Raw genomic sequence first — 25,694 nt, forward strand, 5'->3', positions numbered from 1 at the left:
ATTCTTTTAAAAATAAATAGGAAGAAGTGGAGGGAGGAAAGATAAGTAAAAATGATTTCCTCTATTCAAAAAGAGAAAGTCATTTTCCCCACTTACGGAGTGTTTTTTTTCATTGACGAAAAATGTTTTTCTCGATCGATTTATTTTTCGTTAACCAAACTCCAAAAATTCAGAAAATATTTTCTTAAAAAAAAATTTCCGCGAAGTGAACAGAAAAACTTATATCTAAAATAACTCATCAGAGCCATCTTTTAGTTCAACGATTTTGTTGAGCATTGAAACTCCCATATCAAGCATGCTCAACAGAGAATACTAACTTGATGTGTGGTTGCTTCGGAAGTACCTACCCATGTACCAAAGCACAAAACCGTAAGGGGCATTATGGAATGAGCCAAAGTTGAATATACCCCATTGTCTCTTCTTCTTTTTTTGGTTTTATACCCCATTGTCTCTTTCACTAAACATGAAAGATTGATCAAGAGGCATCTTCATTAAAGCAAAACTATCCTATATTGCAACCGACACACTTTTTCTTCAAATGATGAACCCTAATTGAACGCATTGGCCTAAAAAGTGAAGGAATCTACGGCATAGATAATCTAAATTAAAGCAGAATCTCCCACCATGAAGGTTAACCACTATTTACCCTCACCCCAAAATTTCGGGATCCCCACCCAATTGGCTTCCTTATAATAATTATCCAATCTTCTGGGGGGATTGCCCTTTGCTTTTCGTTGAAGAAAGTGGCCGGGGCATTTTGGTCGTTTCGGACGGGATTTGGCGTAGGTTGGAAACAGACAAGCCGGTCCAAAAGAAGCCATTCAGCTGAAGAAATGTGTTACAAAGAAAACCCTGAAGTACATTTATAAATACGAAAATCATTTATGAGGGACAAGCCAAAAGGCCCAAAACAAAGGCAACCTTGTAAGGCAAGCTAAATACAAAACCGAAGCCAAAATTATCTCAAACAAGTAAAGAAAAGAATTCGTGGCTTCTCTCCTCCCTCAGCATCGAGCTTCTCTCTCTCTATATAACTCCCTCCTCTGCTTCCTCCTCTCTCTCTCTCTCTCTCTCTCTCTCTCTCTCTCTCTCTCAAGATGGCAACCCTTTATAGTAGAATCGCCATGGCTTATGCTGTAATTTTGTTCTCTATCTATTTATCAACAGGTGCCAACTTTTTTAGCTCTTTACTAATGTTCTTGATTCTTTCTTCACCGGCTCTTTTGGATTGGGCTTTGATCTAGCATGTTACTGCACATCTTCTTCTTCTTCTTCTGGAAAATTTAGCTGCATGTTCAGATTTGATCACTACATTCATGGTGTATCGTGTTGTAGGAGTTGCTTCACTTGGGATCAACTATGGGCAAGTTGCCAACAATTTGCCCCAGCCGGAGCGAGTTCTCGAGCTCTTGAGATCCCTGAAGGTCACCAAGGCGAGAATCTACGACACCAATCCGCAAGTCCTGACCGCATTCGCGAATTCCAACGTCGAGCTCATCGTGACTGTCGAGAACGACATGCTGGGCCAGCTGAGGGATCCCCAGCAAGCCTTGCAGTGGGTGAGCGCCCGCATCAAGCCTTACTTCCCCGCCACGCGGATCACCGGCATCCAAGTCGGCAATGAGGTGTTAACCGACCCGGACCCCACAGTCACGGCCAATCTCGTGCCGGCGATGGGTAGCATCCGCGGAGCTCTAGTCCAGCTAGGGTTAGATTCCTACATCCAAGTCTCCTCCCCCAATTCCTTGGCGGTCCTCGCCCAGTCGTTCCCTCCTTCAGCCGGTACCTTCAAGAGCGAAGTCTATAGCGTGGTCTATCAATTCTTGCAATTCTTATCGACTACCAAGTCGCCATTTTGGATCAATGCCTACCCGTATTTCGCTTACAAGGACGACTCATCCCAGATATCCCTCGACTATGTGCTTTTCAACCCGAACCCGGGCATGTTGGATCCGTACACTAAATTGCGCTACGACAACATGTTGTATGCACAAGCGGACGCGGTCACTTTCGCCATGGCGAGAATGGGTTTCGAAGGGATCGAAGTTAGGGTTTCCGAGACCGGATGGCCATCCAAGGGCGACCCGGACGAGGTAGGCGCAACCCTCGAGAATGCCGCGATCTACAACAAGAACTTGCTGAGGAGGCAGTTGAAGAATGAAGGGACGCCATTGAGGCCTAACATGAGGCTCGAGGTCTATGTGTTCGCCTTGTTCAATGAGGACCTGAAGCCAGGGCCAACTTCCGAGAGGAACTACGGACTTTTTTCGGCCGGATGGGACAATGGCTTACAATGTCGGCCTCTCCGCTCTGTCTACCTCGTCGTCCACCTCCTCAGCCTCCATTTCTCTCACTTCTTCCGCCACGAAGGTAAAGCCATGAAAAATCCTTGATCTTAAAACTTATATATCCCATCCGACCCAGATGGAAAAAATAGTTTCCGGAGGCGGTGTCAAGATTTAGACACAGTGTGCAGTTTGAGTCCTAAACTTGTTGCGCAAGTGTCTGAATCCTAAGGCCGCTTGCGAAAACTCTCTTTTCCACCCGACATACAGACCCTTTTCTTTCCTTTCGTTCTCTTCCACTTATTCTTTCGAATTTCACATACAAACACATGTTCTAAGCAATAAACTTGTACAAGAATTAGGGTTCTGTTAGGAAGTGAATGTTTAGAAGCTAGGCATTGAGCAGAATTTGTTTGTAGTTCTCAGAAGCTTTGTGTTGGATTTATACGAAGAAAGGTTTATGCGATAATATGAGTTCTAATTCCTTCTTTTTTGTTTGTCTTTTTCTTATGAAATGGGATTTACTCTAAAACAGGATGCACGTAAGGAATATCAAAGCTTGGTCTACTGGATGTTTGTGTTTTTGCTGACTTGTCAAGTTTTTATTCGAAGACAGTTTTAAATGCTGATGGAGAGATGTGTCGTTTGTACATATGTTGCTTCTGGTAAGATTTACTGTAGGGTCTCTTCGTGTGCTCCAAAGTGTTACATGGGTGGGTCCAATTTCGTCGGTCCATGCATCACAATATTCGCAAAAGAGAGAGAGAGAGAGATAAACAACTCCAATTATAGGAGCACATAATCGAAGAGGATTCAAATCCTGAGCAATTCATTGTGCTATTATGACCTTCATTAATCATATGAACGATTTATTTTCCGAATTTTGTCCGTCTCTGATGAAATTGAACTTTATTTTCCGTCCACATTAGTCGGCAACCGAGAATGACTTTTTTTTTTTTTTACTTACCGTTGTCACAATAAAATGTGTATAGTGTATAATTTGGGCTATGCAATACACGAAAGTCAAAAGTATTCTTTTCTTGCTTTTGCCTTTTCTTTTAATTTTAAGAATACAGAGCTAAGAGACCATATGTCGCCCGAATGTAATTGGTTTTCAACAAAGCACTTTGCTTTTGGACGTGGAATCCATACTGTTCGTCCCTTCCCAAAACGTAAAATTAAGCAAACCGCCTCAATTGTCTTAATGAGAATCAGTCAATAGACTTTATAAAGCAAAAGCACCCATTAAGTTCAAGAAAGCAAAAAATATGACAGAAGAAACCACGTAACTCGCAACTCCGTTGCATATCTCCGATCCAACACGTCGTTATTTTCGGCCGGTCATGTTTAGTTGCCACTGTTGAGTTTGGAATCCTGAATAGACTACCAGTGATAAGCCGGAGGAAGGAGAGGGATCATATAAAATGGATATTCTTATTTTGGACCCAACCAAGATCTCCTGCGGGAATGATTTGAAAGATCCAAAACCAATTGGTACAAGAAGCCGTGGATACACTTCTTGATAATTCGAGCAATGTCACTAGGCCACTCTTGTGAGATTGAAATATAGAATGGATCAATCGTTTTCTATTCGAGGGTAGTATGGGATCCGTAGTGGGCGAGAAACGATGATCAAAAGGGCTGTATTTGCCAGAGAATTGGGACTACTCATAAAATCAGATAAATGATAATCGATGCGTCTGAGATTGCTTTCCATCGAGTGTGACGGTCCACCCAATACTTACCTAGAGGTATTCTGTACGAATGTCCGCATCACGATGATCAATTTGTTCTCCTTAATCCCACCAAAATACATTAAACAATGATTCTTAATCTTATCTCTATTGTTCGGAGAAAATGTCCACCACCATGACATTATCTAGAATTAAAGAAACGAAAGTTATTATTAAGCAAAGGGAGAGATGAGAGATGACAATGAAGAAGATTAAAAGGGAGTTGAAAAGGGGAAGGCTTTAGTTGAGAGGGCGTTTCCCTCCTTTCTATCCTCAACCGGCGAATGGGGGGGGCCCCACGTTTATTCTCTCCGGGTCAGATAACCGTCAGCATATGGCCTCCCATGACAACGCTTTGTGGAAAAAGGAGCTTTTTTCCCCTTTTCTCTTTTCTTCTTTTAATTTTTTTTCGCCATTTGTTTTTGTTTTTTTTTTTTTTTTTGGGAGGGGGGGCTTTTTTTTTTCTTTTTGGTGGAGAAGTGGAGAGGGAGACAAAATAAGATCAGACCACGTAATACTTGACGAGGATGGGCTTCCCAATTTCGTATTGTCCGACGTGGCGAACATGCGCCCAACGTTGTGTTATATTCGATGAGAAAAAGTCTGCCCCAAGCCTCGCTGGCTAGACCTCGCCATGACTGGGCAAGCTCGACCTTGCCTTGCGACGAAGAGGCTCGGCCTTGCTAGATCCGGTCGAGGCCGACCTTGCCATGGCCGGGCGAGCTTGGCCTCACTAGAACCGGGCAAGGCCGACCTCGGCCGCCATGGTTGCCTAGCCCGAGCTCGCCTGCCACGGCAAGGTCAACCTCGCCCAAATTTGGTGAGGCCAAGCCTCGCCATCGTCAACGAGCTCGCCCGGCCCGAAGGTGGCGAGGCTCGCCCAAGCCCCCCTCACCCTCGCCGGTTGCTTCGATCCGTCGATAGGCCGGAGGAAGGAAGGAGAAGAAAATTTACAAAAAAATTGAAAAAAATTGAAAAGTGAAATAATATATTAAAATATTATTAAAAATTATCCACGTCAGCACCGACGCCCACATTAGCACCGGCCATCCAAAGTTGATCGGAAGGACTGAATTGGTACAAATGCAAAAGGTTTATGACCGAATCGACACAATTGCAATATATTTAGGACTTTTTTGATAATTTTCCCCTTATATGATGTACCAAATAAAGAGAGAGATTTGTCGTGGTCTGCGAAAGATTTTATGGGACCACGACTAATAGCTCTAAAAACTTAAACTCATAGAAGAAGGCGTGGTTATTTATATATTCCAATACTCCCCCTCTGAAAGATTTTATGGGACCACGACCAACTACTCTAAAAGCTTAAACTCATAGAAGAAGGCGACCAACTGCTCTAAAAGCTTAAACTCATAGAAGAATGCGTGGTTATTTATATATTCCAACACTCACCCTCCGAAAGATTTTATGAGACCACGACCAACCGCTCTAAAAGTTTAAACTCTTATATATTCCAACACTCACCATCACGCTTAGTCCGGTCTTTTACCTAGTACTAAGCATGGACATATTCATTGGGGAGTCAAATAGGGGTCCGAAAAGGTTTAAACTCGGGACCTCATACTACGATATCATGAAAGATTTTATGGGACCACGACCAACCGCTCTAAAAACTTGAGCTCATAGAAGAAGACGTGATTTAATGTTTATATATTCCATCAATCTCTCCCTTTCAATTACTAACATGGCCTTTAGTTAGGAGTGACAGTTCATATTGGCGTGTCATAATCGTGTTTGTAACTTAAAACATCTTGATTTTTTTTTTCTTTTATCTAAGTGCCAAATAAATGGCTTGTAATGAAAACGTGTTGATCCATGTCGATTCAGCGCTACATGTGCTCTGTAAGCCGTACTCATCCTCTTCCTAACGAGCCCATTTGCTCTATTTTGTTGAATATGCATAGCCGGAAGAATGTTTTTGTGATATGCCTAGACTGTGTTTTCGGGCATAAAAACCGAGACCTGGTTAATACGGCAAACCCCATAGACGTGCTATCACAGTCAGGTATGTTGTATCATGTCATATTCGGATTTTCTCCTCTGTGTAATTCGTGTTTTATCTAGTGTCGTGCAAACGGGTGGTGTCCGGCATTGCCGACCCTACCTTTACTATGCATGATTTGCATAGATGAAATGAAGGAAAATTATCATGGTGGGAGTTATTTCCCCGCTAGGAAACTACAATCCACGTTCTCTCATACTCTTTCAGTTTTCTCTTCATAATCCATGATCTTTAACATACGGTAAGAAAGTGAAATACCTTCCTATACATGATTTATGCATGACAAATATTGGTGTCGACAACCTAACCACGATTTCGCGGTTGGCCGTCCTGCACATGTTTGTGCTAGTTTAGGATAAAGAAAGAAATGCGGGGGTGTCTCATAGTGTCATGGATTTCTACGTTTTTTTTTTCTCTTGCCGACGCGACGGTGCTTTCAATTTGGGCAATCGATATGGATAAACCTCGAACCCGCATTTAAACAGACAAAAGGGTTTGTGGTGTGGAAATTAACACCTCAAGATCTATCTCGATAAAGAAAGAAAGTAAGAGAGAGAGATAAAGGGAGCTGACCTCTTGATCACCTTTTTTTATGGTTTGCTTCTTTGAACATTGGTCAGAAACCAACGCATTGTAGGCAAGAACCAAAGGGTAGCTGTAGCTCGGCGTTTTGTGAACCTTTCTGCGCAAGAATGACGCGTCCCAAAGTGTAGTGCATCATCACCATGAAAGCTTTTACGTTCTAGCATGTGCTTTTGACTCGTAAAGACAGATGCGTGGAGAGTAGCAGATATACCGATCGGCGATTGACCCCCTGTTACACGGTCATCTACAGTTAGAAATTTCTGTCCTCTTCCTGTGATTCAGTGTCCGGTGATCGTGTGTTTGCCCCCACTTTGTGAATTCTTGAAGTTGGTTGAAGGTAACCCAAGTATTTTATGAGTTTTGATAAAGATCTCGCGCTGAGGCTGGCTATTATCTTGTGGACTAAGATTACCTTACCGTCAAGGAGAATAGCGTTATGTAGGGTCGACTGCAAAATGTTGACGGTTGCTTTATATTGGTAGGGATGAACCAGACGAACCAACCAAACCAGGAATCGCTCGAACCGTACCGAACTAATCCAGTCTGTTCGGTCCGATTTCCAAGAGTGCCGGTCCAATTCTCGACTCCATAAAATTGAAACCGATGATTTTCGGTCCAACTCCCAATTTCAAGGAGAACCGGACTAGATCGATTATTTTTTACTCATTTATTTATTTTTAAATGCAAAACCTAACAATCCATCAATTATTTCTTAATTTCATAAATGCAAATCTAACTTTAATTAATAAATTAAAATTAAATTCTTCAATAGGTTCCATTGGACCGCTCAAGAACCGAATCAAACTAGGAACCAATCACTCTTAGTTTCTAAGGTAAGGATATTGGGCTGAGTTCACTCCCATGTGAAGGAAGCCCAATGAAATGCAAGACAAAGGTTTGAGCCCATTTATATGAAAAGATTAATGGGAGGATATATTTGGCCTAAATAAATAGGGTTTCTCTATATTTTATGACATAGAAGAAAAGAAGGATCGACGTGAGGCAGTAGCAAGAGGGAAAGAGAGGCAGAAAGTCTGGGAGAGATGGTGTTGTCCAATTTTCATCAAGCGGACAATTGGAGGTTGATTCGTGGTCCGATTGCTCAGGACACATTATTCTCGAATCTGATCGGTTTGATTTTCATCCGAATCTTCATCAATTTTTTCATGGGTATAACTAAACCTGCGTTTTAGTGAGATTTATCATTGATCTCTTGTAAAATTCATGTGTACTATCAAGAATGGTTGTCTTGATGTTCTTACTATTATGTACATCTAGTATTGACTAGAGAAGAACTTTGTGCACCCAATATTGTTGACAGTGAAGATTTTGGGTGGAATCCGATCTCGTGTTTTTGATCTCTTCACACCAGAGAGATTTCCCACGTGAAAACTATCTCGTGTATGTGAATGATTGGTATTTATATTGTGGTAGATATATTGCTCTATTATGTTTGTTTCCTATTAGGTTTGCACAAGAAGGGAGATTTCTTTGTTCCGTTGCACTAATCCGATATTGTTCGAGTGGGTGAGGTGTTCATGTTTTAAAGTGTTGCACCCTATACTTTGACGGCGTTCAAACCGTGACACTATCCTTGATCCGTCTTGGTCTTCTCCTTGCGCATCAAATATTCAATACGCATGATCGTTACATTTTTTTTTTTTTTTTTTTTGCTTTGTTCCATTGCACAAGAAGGGAGATTGCTTTGTTCCATTGCACTAATCCGATATTGTTCGAGTGGGTGAGATGTTCATCTTTTAAAGTGTTGCACCCTATACTTTGATGACGTTCGGATCGTGACACTGTCCTCGATCTGTCTTGATCTTCTCCTTGCGCATCCAATACTCAATACGCGTGATCTTCACGTCATTTTCTTGTCAAAAGAAACATACTTTCATTAACTTACAAGTCCCGGCAAAATAAACATAACTAGCATCAACACATAACAAATTCCTAAAGGGTTGGGGGGGCTTAAAAACCCAGTTAAAGGGGAGATAACCGAGTCTATGGGCCTTTGCAATCCAATCCACACAGCGAGATTTGGCTTCCCGTGGAGCATAAATGACTAAAACAATTTTTAATTGGGCCATCATGTCTCTGCAATTTTCCAACACGTTTCTTATGGGCCATGGGCTTTGTTCCATGTTATGAAGTCCCTCCACCGTGGAAAGACAATCCGAACTAAGTACCCCTGGTGTTAGATTTCTCTCAAGTACAGGTTGATCAGGCATATTCCTCTTCGTTGCTTGAAAGAAGTACCGCATGTGATGGAGCATCTTGGTTGTATATGCTTCAACAGGTATCACACAAGGGTAGATTGATTCGACAGATTTGGATTCTTATATATCTACTCATGGATCAATCATTCATTGAATAATAAATCACTACAAGTGATGGAGATACTTTTTTTACATTACGCAATCTTGTTCGATCAAATATGATAATATGATCAAAGGCAAAACAAAATAAGGATGATATCGTAACGGTGAAATTCCAGCCACAAAATCATAGGAGAGTCCTCACTTTGATATCTATCTTTTCGTTTTCATTTTTGCAAATTTATAGCTGAGATTTGACTTCATAGCGTTCAAATCAAATAGAATATAGATCGGTGGAAGCATAGACTTGCACCATCTTTTACTCTTTGATCGTGCGGTGTTCTAATCAAAAGGAATTTATTTTTATTACATTGAGAGGATTTATTCCTCATAAATATGATGCAAACATAAAAAACGTGTTTTATCCTATCTTTCAACAGACTACCAAATTCCAGAAACAACACCACACCAACCCCCCCCCCCACCGGGCCAAAAAAAACATACTACCAAACAAATAAAAATTAACTATTTTTATTGAAAATTAGGAAAATCATTCTTCTTTTCTTCTCCGCCTTTGCTCTCCACGCTTCTAAACATTGAGGGAAAAATAATTAATTTCTCCACCTCGTATTGTTCTCCCAAAATGGTGTTAATGAATTGCCGACAATATAGGGGAAAATTCTAAAAAAGGACATCAAGTGTCCTTATTTTCTCAAATAAGGACACGAAGTTAATCTTATTTCAAACAAAGGCCTAAAGTATCATGATTATGTCAAAGGAAGGCCTGAAGTGCATATTGTTTCAACTAATGGCTTAAAGTGACTATATTACTTTAAAAAAAAGAGCTCGAGTCATTTTAGCTAGGAACATTTTGATCATTTACTATTTTATTTTATTTTTTCCTTTTTCTATTTTTTAAGAAATTTTGAAAAACAACAAAAAATTCAAAAACTTCGACAGGATCCGTTTCCTTACCAAAAAAAAAAACCAAAAATTCAAAAAAAAAAAAAAAAGGGAAGGAAGAACACAGGCGGGAGGTTTTTGACCTCAAAAACCTCCCGTTTGTGTTTTTGTTTTTGTTTTTCTAATTTTCTGTTTTTGTTTTTTTTTGTTTTAATTTAATTTAATAAAAAATTAAGTGAAATTTATATTTTTACGAAAATACTCTTGACCGGCGGGAAAATTTAGCCGGTCGTTCGGTAAGGCCAAGCCCTTATTTGAAACAACTATAGCCGCTTTAAGGGCTTCTTTGACACGATCGGGATACTTCAAGCCCTTATTTGAAACAAAATCCACTTCGAGCCCTTATTTGAGAAAATAAGAGCACTTAGGGCCATTTTTTGAAATTTTCCCACAATATGGGGAAGCTTCTTAAAAACCCTAGCAGATGTAATAAAATTATAAAATAAAAAAGGAAAATCCAAAGTCTAGAACCATCTAAATCTCAAAATCCCCGAAGTGTCCCCGCAGCTCTGAGTCGGTTCTAGCATCTTCCTCGGAGAGGATTTATCACCTCCGACCTCCCCTACCTTCTCTCTCTCTCTCTCTCTCTGCGCAGAAGAACGAAAATGGCGGATGAGTACGCCCTCGACTTGGAGGAGCTCCGGCAACTTCAGAGAATCGCGAAGCGTCCTCGCGTCGTCTCTCTCATCTCCTCGGAGATACGCAACTTGGAAAAGGTCTTTCCTTTTCTCTTCTATCTTGTTTTAGTCACCGTTTCATTTGGTTAGCGGGTTTTTTTTTCCTGTAGTTCCCTTGTGGGTCTCTCCCCCTTTGTGGAATCGAAGTAGTGGAAAAAGGAAAAAAAATGGAATTTTGGGGTCGATGATTCGTGTGTTTTGCAAGTATTTTATTGGCCATAGCATTTTTCCACCATGTTTAGTTGTTGGCGGTGTGCATTTGAAGAGTGCTGCTGTTGCCGATTATCATAATGTTTGGCAGCGATTGTGGTGCTTTTGAGTGGCTGTTTCGATGTTGCTTGGCTTCAGTACTGTGAATTGATGTGAGCTTGCGGGGTGTTGTGGTTAATCTTCCGACTGAGCTGTTGATATTGGGAGCGTCTGGACTGCATTCTCAGGAATTAGAACAGATTGTAAGATTGAGAAATTGAAATTTGTAGTCTCTCTGCAAGGCTTTGAGACTTCTAAATTTGTTAGGTGACCCAATTGCTAAATCATCATCAATAATCAGAATGCGAGGGTAACTGCTGTTTTTAAAATTTTAATTTTGATAGTATGTTTTCGCTGGGGTCCCTTGTACTTTATCTTCTGTAGCCATATCATTCTTACACGAATTTCATTGAGAGTAGCACAATGAGTAGAATCTGCCTTATGTGAACCACCTACCGCTACCTATTATTTCAGTTATAGTCTGGATATGATGTTGTAATTTCCTTTCAGCTATCTGAGCAGCTCATGACATACGTTTGTTCTTGAGCATATTGTCAAAATATGAAGCTCAGCATCAGCTATTCATATTAATTGAGCTGTCAAACTTGATGCTTATGCTATGAATTTGCACTCGCTCTGACAATTTGGCTTATGTTGAGATATTTGCGACAATTTAGATGGTTTTATAGATCTTTGAATGACTGGGGGAAATGAAAAGCAAGCACAAGTGAGATGAAACCCATATTTCAGTGGCATTTACTTGAAAATTCAATGGCGCTTATTATCATAGGTGGATGGACTAAAATGCAGTCGTGCATTCTGATCTTTTTTCTAAGTTTCTATCTCTGGCCCACAGGATCACAACCTTTTGGTCAAAGGAATTTGGGTGTCTCAGAGGTGTTCTTTATGTTCCAAATGATGCTATTCAAACTTTGTTTGTGTGTTCGCATTGCTAGAAAATTGCGAGCATGTGAAAAACTTACCCCATTTTAGCCCTTTTCAAATGTTTGTTTTTAGCTAAGAGGATTTTTATCTCATGATGCTTTTCCTCTACAGTTGTCAACAGATGCTGTTACTGCTCATGCCTCACAGACCCCTGAGCCAATATCAACTCAAGCAAGGGTTCCTTGTACCCCAGCTTTGAATTATGTCACGCTTGCATCTTTCAGCTGGGATCAGGATAGTGACAAAGTCAAGGTAATAATAATCAGTCTCAATGTCAAGTTCATCTACTGTAACATTGTCTAGTAGAGACTATTTTCCCAATTTGGCAATCCGAAGGCTGAGATAGAAGAATAAAAAAATATTAGGTTGCTGAATCCAATGTGCTTGGACTGATTTATTGGTTATTTGATGTGGCTGTGATTTTTTCCCCTTCTGATGCAGATTTATCTTTCTCTGGAGGGAGTTGATCAGGAACAAATGGAAAGTGAGTTCAAGACAATGTCGCTTGACATAAAGATCCATGATGTACAAGGGAAGAACTATCGCTTTACCATACCCAAATTGAACAAGGAGATTGTGCCAGAGAAATCTAAGGTTGTAGTTAAACCGTCGAGAATAATTGTGACATTGTTTAAGGCCTCAAAGGGGAACTGGTTAGATTTGCAATTTAAGGAGGACAAGGTAAGTGATCTGTTGTTAGGGTCAGTGGTGTAGTTTTCCTTGTATAATATTACTCCTCATGGTGCTTTATATCTTCCCGTTTTTGTAGGTAAAGCCTAGTGTCAACAAAGACAAAGATCCCATGGCTGGAATTATGGATTTGATGAAGGTATATTATTTTCCTTTCCTTTTGCATGGTTGTTCTCTTTGTTGGATTATGGACAATCTCAAAATCATTTTGTTTGTAAAGCGTGCTGTGGGGCTGATCCTGGTATCAACAGGACGCTGCCAGAGTTAGCTAGCCTAAATGATGTAGAAAACCATTAGCTATTCCACTTCATCTTTGTTTCCTGGAAATTATTTGATTTCTGAATATTCCTTGTTATCCAAGATCTTGATTGAGATAGGACTTAGGTCTGTGCTTTGATCTCAAATGTGGAATCAGTCACTTGCATTAAGCTCCAATGGAGGTCTCCTTCATGGACAGAGAAAGTAGTGGTCAGGCCTGGGTCTTACCCTCGGTAGAAGAGTAAGAGATATGATTGACTAGTAACTATGCTCTAAAAGAAGGGCAATGCATTGTTTCTCTTGTGGGATGTCCTTGTTTGGGTCATCATGCACTGAGGGTCATAAGTATTGAAACCAAGTTCATGAATTTGATAAGTGACTGATATCTGTTGCTTGTAGAACTATGGAACACAATTTATTTTTTTTTTGGTGGGGGGCCAGAGAGAAGAAAGGCATCATAGGCATGTCTCTGCCTTCTTCCATGAAATGAAATGTGAATTATCCTTTCATAAAACACTTTTGGCGAAGTAGGTTTTGCTCACATCTATATTTGCTGATGAACACTCATGATTACCCAATGATATGGTGATTGCAGAATATGTACGAGGAAGGTGATGACGAAATGAAGAAGACAATTGCAAAAGCGTGGACGGATGCCCGAACTGGCAAAACAGCCGATCCTTTGAAGGGATACCGTTGAAGTTAAAACACGCTGTTGTCGGGCTGAGATCAGGTTTCTGTCAAATTTTGTGGACTTTCGTGACATTTTGCGCTGAGGCCTCAGAGCGCTTTTCTGAGAGTCCTCATGAACTTTTGGTCTTTTTATGTTATTATGCATCTTTTGCAATCATCATGTATATCTTTCCTTGAGATGGGTGGTGATCTGAGCCATCCTCATTATGGAGTGTGAGTGAATTTTATAACATCAGCTCAGTGCCGATGAACCGTAACTTCCACGGAGGGAGCTCTGGCACCAATGCTACATCAGGGATTCTACTTTTTCAGACCTAATGGTGTTCTACTCATTAGTAGTTTAGGCTCAACTCGGTGACACTCGTGTCGAATGCTACATTTTTGGTCGAGTTCTTCGTCCAGTGGAGCTTGCAGATACTCATCGCATGCCTTACCGAGCCTTTCCATAAGCTTTCAGCAATTGAGAACGTTTCACTAGAATTTGAAGTACTCCATAAATTCAAAAGGTTACAGCTAAATATTTTTTGTATCCCACGTGAAATTCATTTGGCTGTAAAAAAGTTGGGATGCATCTGTAGTGAGAGATGTCAAGTTTAAAGCAAAAGTAAAAATCTTAGAAAGGCTTATTGTCTTTATCGAAATAAATACAAAGTGCCTTGAGAGTAGGAAAGATTATAAAAAAAAAATTAAATTTATTGTGATTGTGTCAATCGTATCGGTGGCCAGGCGATGTTACCCAATGATGGCAAGGCTCACCCCTAGCCAAGGAAGAAGGGAAAAAAAGAAAGAAAGAGCAATGAAAAAAAAAATAATGATAATATATATTATTAAAAATTATTCACGTCAACGTCTATCGTGTCGTGTATGGCGATTGATATTTGCTTCATTAATTTTCAGTCAAAATTTGTTTGATAGATTGAATTGATACAAATGCAGAAAATTCATGACTTAATTGACAAAAAAAATTAAAATAAAATTGACACATTTGTAATAATTTAAGGACTTTTTTGGTAATTCTCCCGTTCTTAGCTGAATATACGGAAGTGATGACTGAAGACTTACATCCCCACTTCTTCTCCAGATAGAATATATGAGATTATAATGCTTATGAACTCGTGCTCATTTATAACTTCTTCGCAATTGAGCCGAGCCAGATATGCTGATTTTCCATTTGCGTCGAGCTTGGGCAAGGAGTTCCATGGTCTATCAAGATCAACTCAAGTTTCATAGCGAGTCAAGTCTAACTTGAGCTCGGTACTGCATGGGCTCGACTCGGATTGATTATGCCCTCGTCTTCTCGATGGAAAACTCGTAAGTACGGAAAAGTTTCATCATCATCATCGATCTCAATCACTCTTAGCCAGCATTTCACATCTACGACCTAGACAATACAGGATTCCAGAGGCAGTGGACCCAGCTAATACATATCTACCGCCCGGACATCAAATCAAGGTGCATACAAGGACACTACAAGATGGCCTGGATTGCATCTCGACAATCCTCTCAGGGGTGCGGGCTTTTCGTCGTGCAACAATAACAACCAAAGATTATCAAGGGAAGCATGCGGTGACTGATGCTCGACTGTTTGATAATGTTCTGCTGGGACTGGGATAAGCAGATCCACCAACTCGTTCCATCCACATTGCCTGGGTAATACAAGTGAGCATCCTCTTATTTCTCATCAGGGGGCCAGATCTCACCTTTACTTGGATAGCCCCACCAGCTTTATTTATACGGCCACACCGCAGTTTCCTGAATCGAAATCTCCATTTTAGTCATTCTAGGGAATTGCAAAGTCAAATTCCTAGGAGGACGATCGAGGTATGGACAAGTCTACCCAGTTTTGAGAGCAGAGATGAGAGCACCCCAATGGGCATTACGATTGGCACCAGACATGGTAATACCTCATCTTCTTCGTAAAGGGGACAACCAAACAGCCGTTAAATGTTTTGGATGCTCAAACAGATCTGGATCCATGGGAGACTAAAATCAGAAGTACACAATGCATCCACCATTTGCTGCCCACACCCCTGATGAAAACAGAGATGAATATGCAAAACAGAATCTCACAATTTAGCACTCTGGTGCCTCTCAAATTTTCCTGGGGGTATCTTCCTTCAATGATACCCACCTGTATTCTAGAAGCTGTAAGAAAAGGATGTATTAATTGCATGGGATCAACAAGCTTTAATTTTCCAGAGGAAAAACAAAAAGGAAAGCCCCCAAGTCCCATCTGGAGTAGAATTGAGACCATGCTGTCATGAAAGATCCCAAGGACAAGACTTTGAAAATTTGTGCCCCCAATGAAATTGGGCTAATGACATTCACAATGTTGTCAATGTCAATGATTTATCACCTACACAATTGTCGCATGGGTTTAGAAACATTATACGAAGAGTTTCTCAACCATCTATTAAGAATGTATTCAATAAGATACTATTCTTACAAATAACACATAAATTGGAAAACAATAGTACACAAGTCTATTGCAGCAAAGGAAATCCAAAATTTTCAGCTGGAAAGAAGAAGATTCGAATCAACTGACGCTGCAAATCCACTGGATTGAGAACATATAAATGTTGAAATCAGGAAGACACTTGGTGCCTTCATTGGAGGATTTGACTACCATAATCATCATTGAACTTATCATAGAGATGGGCATGCAGATGAGCTGATGGCCTTGTGTTCTTCAAAGCCACCTCAATATCTTCAGGTTTAATTGGTTCCACATTCGGTAGCTCTATAATGTAACGGCATTCATTGATCAGATTAACATAATCAAAAGTTCTTAATTGTCCTCTTTCGAAGAGAATTCAAACACTTCAAAAGATATATATAAAGAGAAACTCCTGCATGTCCTATTTGAGCAGGCAGAAATACAAGACGTGTATTTACAAGTAATTGCAGAACATGAGGAACTGGAGATGTATACAGCTTTCAACACTCGAACTTTGAAGTTGAACAAAATTAACAAAACAATGTTCCCCTCAATTTATGAATTACTTTTGTCTTATCATCTACAATGTGTCTGTTTCATCGAAAATTAAAAAGTACCAAGTTTTATTTAATAACTTCACCAAATATTTGATAGGCTAGACATTCTCGTGAAATTAAAATTTTGAAGAGGCCTATAAATTAAACAGAAGTGTTGAAAATGGAAGATTAAGAATTCATCAACTTTCACAGGCATCGTATTCTATATACAAGAAAATGTGACACAATTTAATGTTTTCTTTTTCTTTGTCTCGTTTTAGTCAAGCCTTGCAGTTACTTTGGGAAGTTTTCTGTAAGCTAGGCACAATACTTTCTTCAAAAGTGCAGAAAATACAGGAAAACGAAAATGATTTTTCAAGCACTCTTCATGCTCTTCCATCTCCAAGTATGCATTGACATGGTTCAAAAGCTTTGCGGAAGCTTCAACAAAAGAGAGGTGAGAACAGCTGCTAAATGCGAGTAAGAAATAGTGAGAGTGGAAACCATCAAAAGAACAAAACATATTTTTCAGTTGAGTCTTGCAAAACTTCAGCTACCAAACATGTCCTGAAGTTCTCAATACAGGAGTTGGAACACAGGTTATTGAGTAAAAGCTAACATGACTTGTTCTTTGTCCTGCTGTCAAAATTTTGATCAGAGAAGAAGTCTGACGATTACTCGAAAGTAATGGTCATCCAATTTCCATGCAATGTCTTATTGAAACAAATTGTTTTGCATGTGCCATCTGATGACATTAACTTATGACAGCAACAAGTAATCTAGGAGCCAGGTTGATATCATCTTCCCAAAATGTCAAGGAGCATGCCAATCTAATTGGTTAATGGCTTACATCCCCTCAAGAAAAGTTTCAATATCTTGCAAAGACACCTACCCACCTCAATGGATATGCATGTCTAAAACTATCATGATGTTGCACAAGAATATGTCATAACAATTAACTCCGAAATTATCTGTCTATAGTCGGTGAAAAATGTGTCTTAGATAAGATGGGTACCTTCCTCTCGAACCACTTCCTGTCGGTCCTCAAGAAGTGCCATTAACCTTCTTAGAGGTTGCATAGCAGCCTCCTTGGATACTAACCTAATGTCTGAACCGGAATATCCTTCAGTTCTTTCGACCAATAAATGATATGGAAGTGCCTCTTCACCAGGCACTTGGGGTAGTAACTCCTCAAACATGGCTCTTCTTGCTTCAGGTTCTGGAAGTGGTACAAGGATCTATAGCAGTCAAAGGAGAACGAATGGCTGTACAGATCTTCATACTAATCTTTCAAGATGTTGTTTTTAGACAGAAGCCAGCTATCAAGCTAAATGTACTGAAAATACATCCTTGACGATTCTTAAGCGTGCTAATAGACTAAAAGTAATTTAACATACATCCATGAGGCACATTGACTATTTATCATGCAACCAAAGGGTATTTGATCAGGATGACAACCTCTTCGTTACGCAAATCTTGCACAAGACAGATGTTTATAAATGTGTCGGCATGAGTCATGCAGAGTTACATCTCTTTTTCTTTTAACTATGTTTATGATGGGAATCAAATCATTTCCCTGTTAAAATCACATAATAAGGATACTCGCTTTTCAAGACGACGGAGCATGGCTGCATCCAACTCCCAGGGGAGGTTAGTTGCCGCCAATACAAACACAAGTTCATTTGTCCGTGTCAAACCATCCATCTGCAGCAGATTAAGCACGCATTATTTTCAGGTGGAACATTGCAATCACATTGAGAAAATGAGAGAGAACTTTCAGTCAGGGGTTCATAAATAATTGGAGAGAGTTTGGGGACACTAATGGCCCCGCTACTGAAAAGTAAAAACAGTTAAAATCTTGCGCTCAATATCTTCAGGAAACTGCTACATATAATTGTACTTCAGAAAACTTTTACCATCAAGAAAAATGTCAAAATTCCCTGAACCCATTGAATACCCCATTAATTTCATCAACCAAATAAGAGACAGGCCAAAACAAGAGTAGGTGTTCCAAATGTGGGCTCTTTGCATTCTATGTAGTAGAGAACACAACCCTCGTCATGCATATGGGTTTATATTCACACACACAAGTTCTCTCCTCAATCACTAAGCCAACCCTGTAGGTTTACAAGCGTTTGGTTTTAGCCAATGAACTAGACCATATACTCACTCCCTCACTCTCGCATAACCTTTTTCTTTAATGACTTTCTTTCTGTTTGTGTCTCACCCAGAATTGTCTCTAAGTATCAAAGGTACTAAAAAGTAACCAACATTTTCGAGATCAGGCTAAGTGTATGATTAGAAGAGGTAGAAGTGAGGGACAGATTTTGGGCTTAAAGAAGGTTGCTGATATCAGCAACTTTCATTTGCTTGGGACCCTCTATTTTCGACGAGTATAAACATTCAAACTGGGATAAAAAAAAAGTTCGCTATTTCTGCTAGTTTTGCTGCAAAAAGCCCATTCTAACCTCAGGTTGGGTTCACTAATACAAAATTGTCATCAACTTCCGTCTACCCTATTTATTATGGCTTTCAATTTTCTTCCACTAATTTTATCATGGTTGCATGTTAACTGTGACAACCTAGAAATAGTATTACAAGACTATCAAAATGGTCTCTTTCTTTTCAATAAAATTTTCCATAACAGTCATATAACACAGAAATTTCAAACTTATGAGGGATACAGAAGTATTTCACATTAACACTATAACCACATATTTAATATATTTTCTCGTATCAGCCTTTGTCCCTTCTCATCCAAAAAAACTGATTATAACAAAATTTCGTCTCTCCAATTTCCATCTCCACCAATTTCTATCCTTGTTCTTTCCTTCCATAATTTGCTCCAAAACATGGCATAAGAGTAAGAGGAATGTGGCAGTTTAATCTGAAGAGACAACATGTTTTCAAAAAAGATATGTTTGGGAAAGTATAGAGGGGATGAAAATTTGGATAAAAAATTAATAAAAAATTTAAAATTGTTGATAAGGCAAAGGAGGGAAGATTTAAATTTTGAGGCATTTTCCACCCCAATTTTCTTGTTCCCCTCCTCCCAAACATAGCCTAATGCAGAGAATAATTATGTCTTTATTACACTATCTAAGCGTCACTATACTTCATCGAAAGCAGACCAATACCGGCGTTGAACTAATGTACCACTACTCATTCTGAAAAAGTGGTAGAACCGTGGAAAACGGATTCTAGAAGATTCATTTTTATTTTTATATAATTATTTATTTTCCCTCCATCGGTCTTGCTTTTATTTTATTTATTTTTGAGTTCATCGACCGCCGACCCCAACTAGTTTGAGATAAAGGTGATGTTGATGTTGATGTTGATGTATGTTCGATTAAAACTTGGAGATTTCCCTAAAACCAAACATACCTTAAGAAAGTCGAAGTTTGACATTGATGCCAATTGAGAGACAATTGATGCCATTGAAAATCAATTTTATGCAGAGCCATTTTTTATGAGGAACTAACAGGGAAACAGGTCAACCAAAAACAATGAAGGATATTGCTATATAACATACCATGGGCACGGAGAGACATGTCAATCTATCTACATCATTCCAGAATGAGGACTATAGAACAGTACAGAACGAACATCACCTGAATAAGTAGCTCAGTCTTCAAACGCCTACTAGCTTCATGCTCACTACGGGCCTCACCACGGTGACTAATGATTGCATCAATTTCATCAAGAAATATTGTTGATGGTGCATGGTGCCTTGCAAGGTCAAATAGGACTCTTATCAACTTCTCTGAATCACCTGCCATATCATAAAGAAAATGGAAATCAAATTTACTTGAATTCAATTTGCATTACCAGATCATGCATGGATTCGACAGAAAAGTTACAATATAAAACAAATCTTCACTTCGCCAAAGACTGTACTTCAGAGCAGCAAGTCGAAGAAATAGATTGTGTTCGCCTTCTTCAAAATGCCTCATCCATAATAATGGACCCAACAAGAAACAGAAAGTAAGAGATGTGTGACCTGTTAATCTTAATTGACTCTTACCGCGCCATTTGCTGACAACTGATGATGCAGATATGTTAAAAAACGTAGTATTGCATTCAGTTGCAATAGCCTTTGCAAGCATAGTCTGCAGCATAGGAAGTTAATTCATCAATCAGTTCAACAACTAAACAAACAACAGAAGAACCATGCAAATATTCAGAGACTAATCAGCGGACCCTTTTTAACCCAGCTGAGAAAGAATGGCCTTTTACCAGGCAAAAAAAGTACATACTGAAAATCAAGAACCAATTCACTAAATCCAAGTGGACAACAGTCATATGATGGCCCCCATCATCTAAGACGCCCTCTTAAAGAACGCATGAATTATTGGGTGGTCTTAGCTTCTCTCATCTCCCATCCCAAGAGTTAGGTCAAAGGATGAGGCTTTTCCTCACACTTATAGACCAAACACCAACCCCTCCCACAATTGATGTGGGACAACCCTAACAATCTCCCCATCACACATCAGGCCTTGAGTTAGAGAAGCAACAACCTGTATCTCTCCCATGTGACTATTGGGTCCAGACTTATTGATAACCCGGGTTCTCTGATACCGGTGTTAGGTGATCTTAGGCCTCTGTCATCCCAAAATCTAACTCAAAGGATGAGGATCCCTCACATTTATAATCTAGCTACCAGCCCCTTCCACGACCGATGTGGAATAACCCAACAATCTTCTCCTCATACATCGGGCCCTGGGTCAAAGCAGCAACAACCCATATCTCTCCCGTGTGATTGTTGAGTCCAGACTTGTTGGTAACTTGGACTTCAATACCGGTGTTGGGTAGTCTTGGGCCTCTCTAATCCCAAAAGCTAGCTCAAAGTATGTGAGTCTTTCCCTCGCACTTATGAACCGATCACCAGCCCATTCCATAACCGATGTAGGACAACCTCAACAATCTCCCCCTCACACATCGGGTCTTGTTCTAAAGGAAGAAAAATAGAAGGCCCGTCTCTTAAAGATCCAAAAGAGACCATATTACATGTCTCAACATGTAATTATTTAGCAATTGTCCGAATAATATTTTGCAGATATGGTCATTTAGAAAATTTCAGCTAACCGGAAATGAGTCGTTGTGGTGGATGACAATGACTACGACCATGAAACAACAATTATGACCACGATCATACTATTACCAGCCTTAAATACTGCATCTTCCTGCTAAGCCCTCTAATAATTGAAAGTATTTGCCAAGAGTTTCATCATTTTCTTCAACTGTTCAGAACTTGTCATCAGGAGATAACATGGATTTCTAAAACGGTGGATCTGCGAGTGTTTGACTATAATTTTGTCCTGACCTACAAGTTTAACCGAATATGTGTGCCTAGAGTAGCAGGAGAAGTAGCATTTCTTTCTCCCCTTCAACCATTTCACATGACAGTTAGGTGCTTCATGTTCGGCATACAGTAAGAATGCTGTACAAGCATTGCACTGACATCCATAGCTGCACAATGCTTGGGTATGCATTCATCTAGGAGATTTAGTAATCCATATGCTTCTTCCAAAAGCATTGTTCATCAATAAATTCATAACTTGCACAATTTCAAGGATGGCATAGCCCTGGTCCAAGTCGAATGGTCAGCCAAACTTACCCAGCATGCATGTGCATGTCTTATCCAGGAGACGAGAGCAAGTTTTTGTCTAAAAGTATCTCAGACCATACATAGCTTTCTGAATGTCTCTTAACGTTGAGACAGCAGTTTTGAGAAAGCATTGTCAAATTGATACATTCATTCGAAAAATCATTGCTTTTCCACGAAAGAAATTTGTAGTTCTGACATTTTCAAACAAATAAAAAGGGTGCTTAATAGAAAGTATGAATACCTGGTACTAAATCTACAGTCATCAAGATGCCAAAGATGTACTAAATGGGCAACACATAAAATTGGCAAAACGATCACATTTGAAGTCACACCTGAACCGAAGTCAATACAGATGCAAAGCACAGTGTTCACGCTCAGACTCCTATTAAACTTTTAATCATCCAACACAATTTGGAACTTGTAGAAGTGTTTATATACGTCTTTCAACTTTTAACTATGAGCTCACACCAAATAGCTTCACTGATGCAATAACTACCAGAAAACAGCCTGCTGATTCCGAAGGAATGTTAATAAAGCCCATAAGGGTTTTCCCTTAATCAAACACTACAACTATAGTATAAATGTTAAAAGAAATAGAATACCCTACCCCGATCCCACTAAGTGGCTCCACTATTTAATTTTCCATGATTCTGATGAAATGAATCACACGATTAGGAAATTGGAGCCACCTATTTAATTAAATAACTGGAAGACTATCATAATTATCTCTCCCTCCACTGCACGTCAGAATTTTCTAAAATTTTCGGTGAAAAGAATCATGAACATGCTCTGCCAGACTCCCAGCAAACCTCTTATAAATCATAAGTTAGATCTCTTACATTAGAGACTAAAGCATAAGCAACTCAACAAACATCAGCATATGCAAATAAAAGAAGCACAAAGTTCATATGTTAAAATTCAGACCTTTCCCGTCCCTGGAGGACCAAACAGAAGAATACCCTTCCATGGTGATAGAAGACCAGTGAAATACCTAGAGTCAAAAGGGAAAACATGCTTCGGTTATTAGATATTAAGATCAAGACAAAGAATTATAAATGCAGAAAAATTATTTGAATCTTAAATTTCACGAAAATCACATTAGTCGAGCACATCCCGATTCCTGTGCTCCCAATAAATAAATAAAATATTGGGATACAAATTTTGAAAATTCAATGCATTTTCAGTGCAGCTTGAAATAAGCACCTCTTTTAAGTTTCCCCAAGTAAAACAGCATATTAATTCCTTCAAAACTATGAACAAATTCACAATGATTATAAAGGTTGATATTTATATATCTTTCAGATAGTTTGACTCATTCGGTATCAAATAAGACTTCCGAACGCTAATAGCAAAGAGCTAAAAGCATAAGTCAACCCAAGCAGTACACTCCATTATCCTCAAGAAGGTGAATCAGTTCCATGAGAAAAACAGGAAACCAAAACTAAATCTCATCTAACCGAAAGGACCAACATATTTGCTAACAAAATTACTATTCTATCCACATTCTTTCCAAGGTTCAAACAGGTGAAAATAACCAATGTTGGAAAGCAGAAGCCATAAAAACATAAATAGACAAATACAAAGGATGAAATGATTAATAAGGAATTGCAGATGATCACTTGGGATATTTAATTGGCATGACAACTGCTTCTTTGAGTAAGCGTTTTGCATTTTCTAGGCCTTTGATGCTCTCCCATGTAACATCTCGACTCCCACGAATGATATCCCTGGTAGAATATGAAAATGGACCAAACACTCGGTATCGTGATAAGATTATCACAATGATATGGATATTATAAGTCATTATAAGGTAAAGTGTCAATCCAGTGTTCTGCATGTTACCTGGTTAAACTCTCAGCCAAAGTGAGCATTTCTGGTGATTCAAAGGGAGGAAATAGAGGCTTTTGCCTGAAAGTGGAAGGGGCAAAAAAAAAACACCAAAATGATTGAAGTGTGAGAAATTGATCCAGTAACATGGTTCCAAAAGCAATTTAGTGGTCGTGAGAGAGAAATTGACTTCATGAGGACATTGAATAAGTTGCTCTTATCAGCAAATGCACAGTTAAGTATCCTCGTTTAAGTCAAACTGACACTAGTGAACCACAAAGCTGCAAATGCATCGCATGATTCTGAATACTCTTGAGCAAAGTCCTGGTTTTCATTCCCAACAGCGATGTCTAACCTAATCAAGATCAGTTATGGCAACAGAAGCTTAGAGGCTGATAGAGAGTACTAATGTCGTATTCCAACACACATCGCATAATAAAAGATCGCGATAAACATGTTGGCTTGGTGATCATTATAGGATCTGAAGGCAGACAGAACCTTGCATCAGGCATTCCACTCAAAACTTACAGCAACACAATACTAATCAAGAAGAGAGTACATAATGAGCCACAAAATCTTACGGCGTGGGGGCCCCGTTTGAGTATAGAGAGCTTCCACCCTGCACGTCACGTAAACCACTTAATAATACCAAAGCAGACATTGCAAGTCAGCACTCAGCAGGGGAGTTAAAAACCTCACCTGGCCCCGGTACTGTTCATAGATCGCCAAATCGGATGCTCTCTTGACATACCCATTACCATCCAATGTGCCGTTCGAATGATTCCCATTGGATACGGCTTTCTTGTCATCAACATGACCGTCTTGCGACTCCTTCTTTTTCGCAAACTTCGCATCGAAAAGACATTATAAGATTCACCCTACACAAAACACCGCCGCAACCAAAAAAATACAAAGTCCACTACATATCTACAGTAGTGATTTAAATCGGATAAGACATTTTTCCACTCCAAGTTGAAAAAGTACGAAGGCTGACAAATTTTAAGATCAACCGGTGGATCATTCGTCCCAAAATCAATCCCCTCCGCGCTCGGATAACTGCCGCGCTACTAATGGGCAAGCGAAAATCGAGCCAATCGAGCTATCGCTCTCTCCGAACGGAGTTTCCGCGCGAAGCTGGGAGCCGAAATGGAGCTTCCGACATAGTTGGAGTCTCTAACAACACAATGCCGTCCTCATTACTCAACGCACCGAATGCCTCCAGAAACAGTTCGAATCGGGTGACACGAGACTCGTAGACTCACCAAGTCAACACAGGCAGAGAGAAAGAGCGAGAGAGAGATTACCAGGAAGGACCAGGGACCGCGCGAAGCTTCCTCCGCCATGGCCGATGATTCTCGAATGGAGAACTCTCTCTCTCTCTCTCTCTCTCTCTCTCTCTCTCGCTGTGCAGCTGGTGCGATCGGTGGCACACTCCACAGACTCTGCGAGCGATATTTACCGGGGACGGAGGGAATGACAGGACAGGAAAGCGCTCGCCGCATGTGCGCATCCATATATATTTTATTCTTTATTAGGAAAATTCGAAACAACCAGACAAAAATGCAGTCATTTTTTAATATAAGGACATTGTTGTCCTTTACCTTCTTTTCTAAATTTTATCCTCTTTTGTTTTTCCTTCCTTTTTTTCGTTTTCTTTTTTTTTTCTGGTGGCCGTTCTCCGGCGAAGCTTGAAGAGGGCTAGGCAAGGGCTACCCTCCAAGCCACACATGAGGGCCAGCCTCGCCAGCCATAAGCGAGGCCGACCCCCACTAGATTTGGGTGAGGGTTTTCCTCGCCCAATCGCAAGCCCAAGCACAATTGATAAGGGCTTGAAAGAGGCCACCCTCACTAGCATCCAGCGAGGGTG

General features: G+C 39.9%; 2 protein-coding genes, 1 long non-coding RNA gene and 1 pseudogene across 3 annotated transcripts; 2 read left to right on the forward strand and 2 right to left on the reverse strand.

Moving 5' to 3' along the window:
- The first annotated feature begins 932 nt into the window (after positions 1-932).
- Positions 933-3,173, forward strand: LOC115728729 (annotated as a pseudogene).
- A 7,231-nt stretch (positions 3,174-10,404) lies between these two features.
- LOC115755983 (calcyclin-binding protein) lies at positions 10,405-13,596 on the forward strand. Its single transcript, XM_030695634.2, has 5 exons — positions 10,405-10,623; positions 11,890-12,030; positions 12,220-12,459; positions 12,548-12,607; positions 13,322-13,596. The coding sequence occupies exons 1-5, from the start codon at positions 10,513-10,515 to the stop codon at positions 13,424-13,426; spliced, it is 657 nt and encodes a 218-aa protein (XP_030551494.1). The 5' UTR covers positions 10,405-10,512; the 3' UTR covers positions 13,427-13,596.
- Positions 13,162-13,377, reverse strand: LOC125316712. The gene is made up of 2 exons (XR_007199801.1): positions 13,242-13,377; positions 13,162-13,199 (listed from the first exon to the last, which is right to left on the reverse strand). It is a non-coding gene; the product is annotated as an uncharacterized LOC125316712 (long non-coding RNA).
- Positions 13,597-15,694: 2,098 nt separating the features above from the next.
- On the reverse strand, positions 15,695-25,190 carry LOC115755982 (katanin p60 ATPase-containing subunit A-like 2). Its single transcript, XM_030695633.2, has 11 exons — positions 25,132-25,190; positions 24,527-24,673; positions 24,409-24,446; positions 23,843-23,908; positions 23,620-23,727; positions 22,925-22,991; positions 20,417-20,501; positions 20,004-20,164; positions 17,995-18,096; positions 17,408-17,630; positions 15,695-16,159 (listed from the first exon to the last, which is right to left on the reverse strand). The coding sequence occupies exons 1-11, from the start codon at positions 25,168-25,170 to the stop codon at positions 16,026-16,028; spliced, it is 1,170 nt and encodes a 389-aa protein (XP_030551493.1). The 5' UTR covers positions 25,171-25,190; the 3' UTR covers positions 15,695-16,025.
- Positions 25,191-25,694: the final 504 nt, after the last annotated feature.

The sequence above is a fragment of the Rhodamnia argentea genome, chromosome 9 (assembly GCF_020921035.1).
Source record: "Rhodamnia argentea isolate NSW1041297 chromosome 9, ASM2092103v1, whole genome shotgun sequence".
In the NCBI taxonomy this organism is placed as follows: domain Eukaryota; kingdom Viridiplantae; phylum Streptophyta; class Magnoliopsida; order Myrtales; family Myrtaceae; genus Rhodamnia; species Rhodamnia argentea.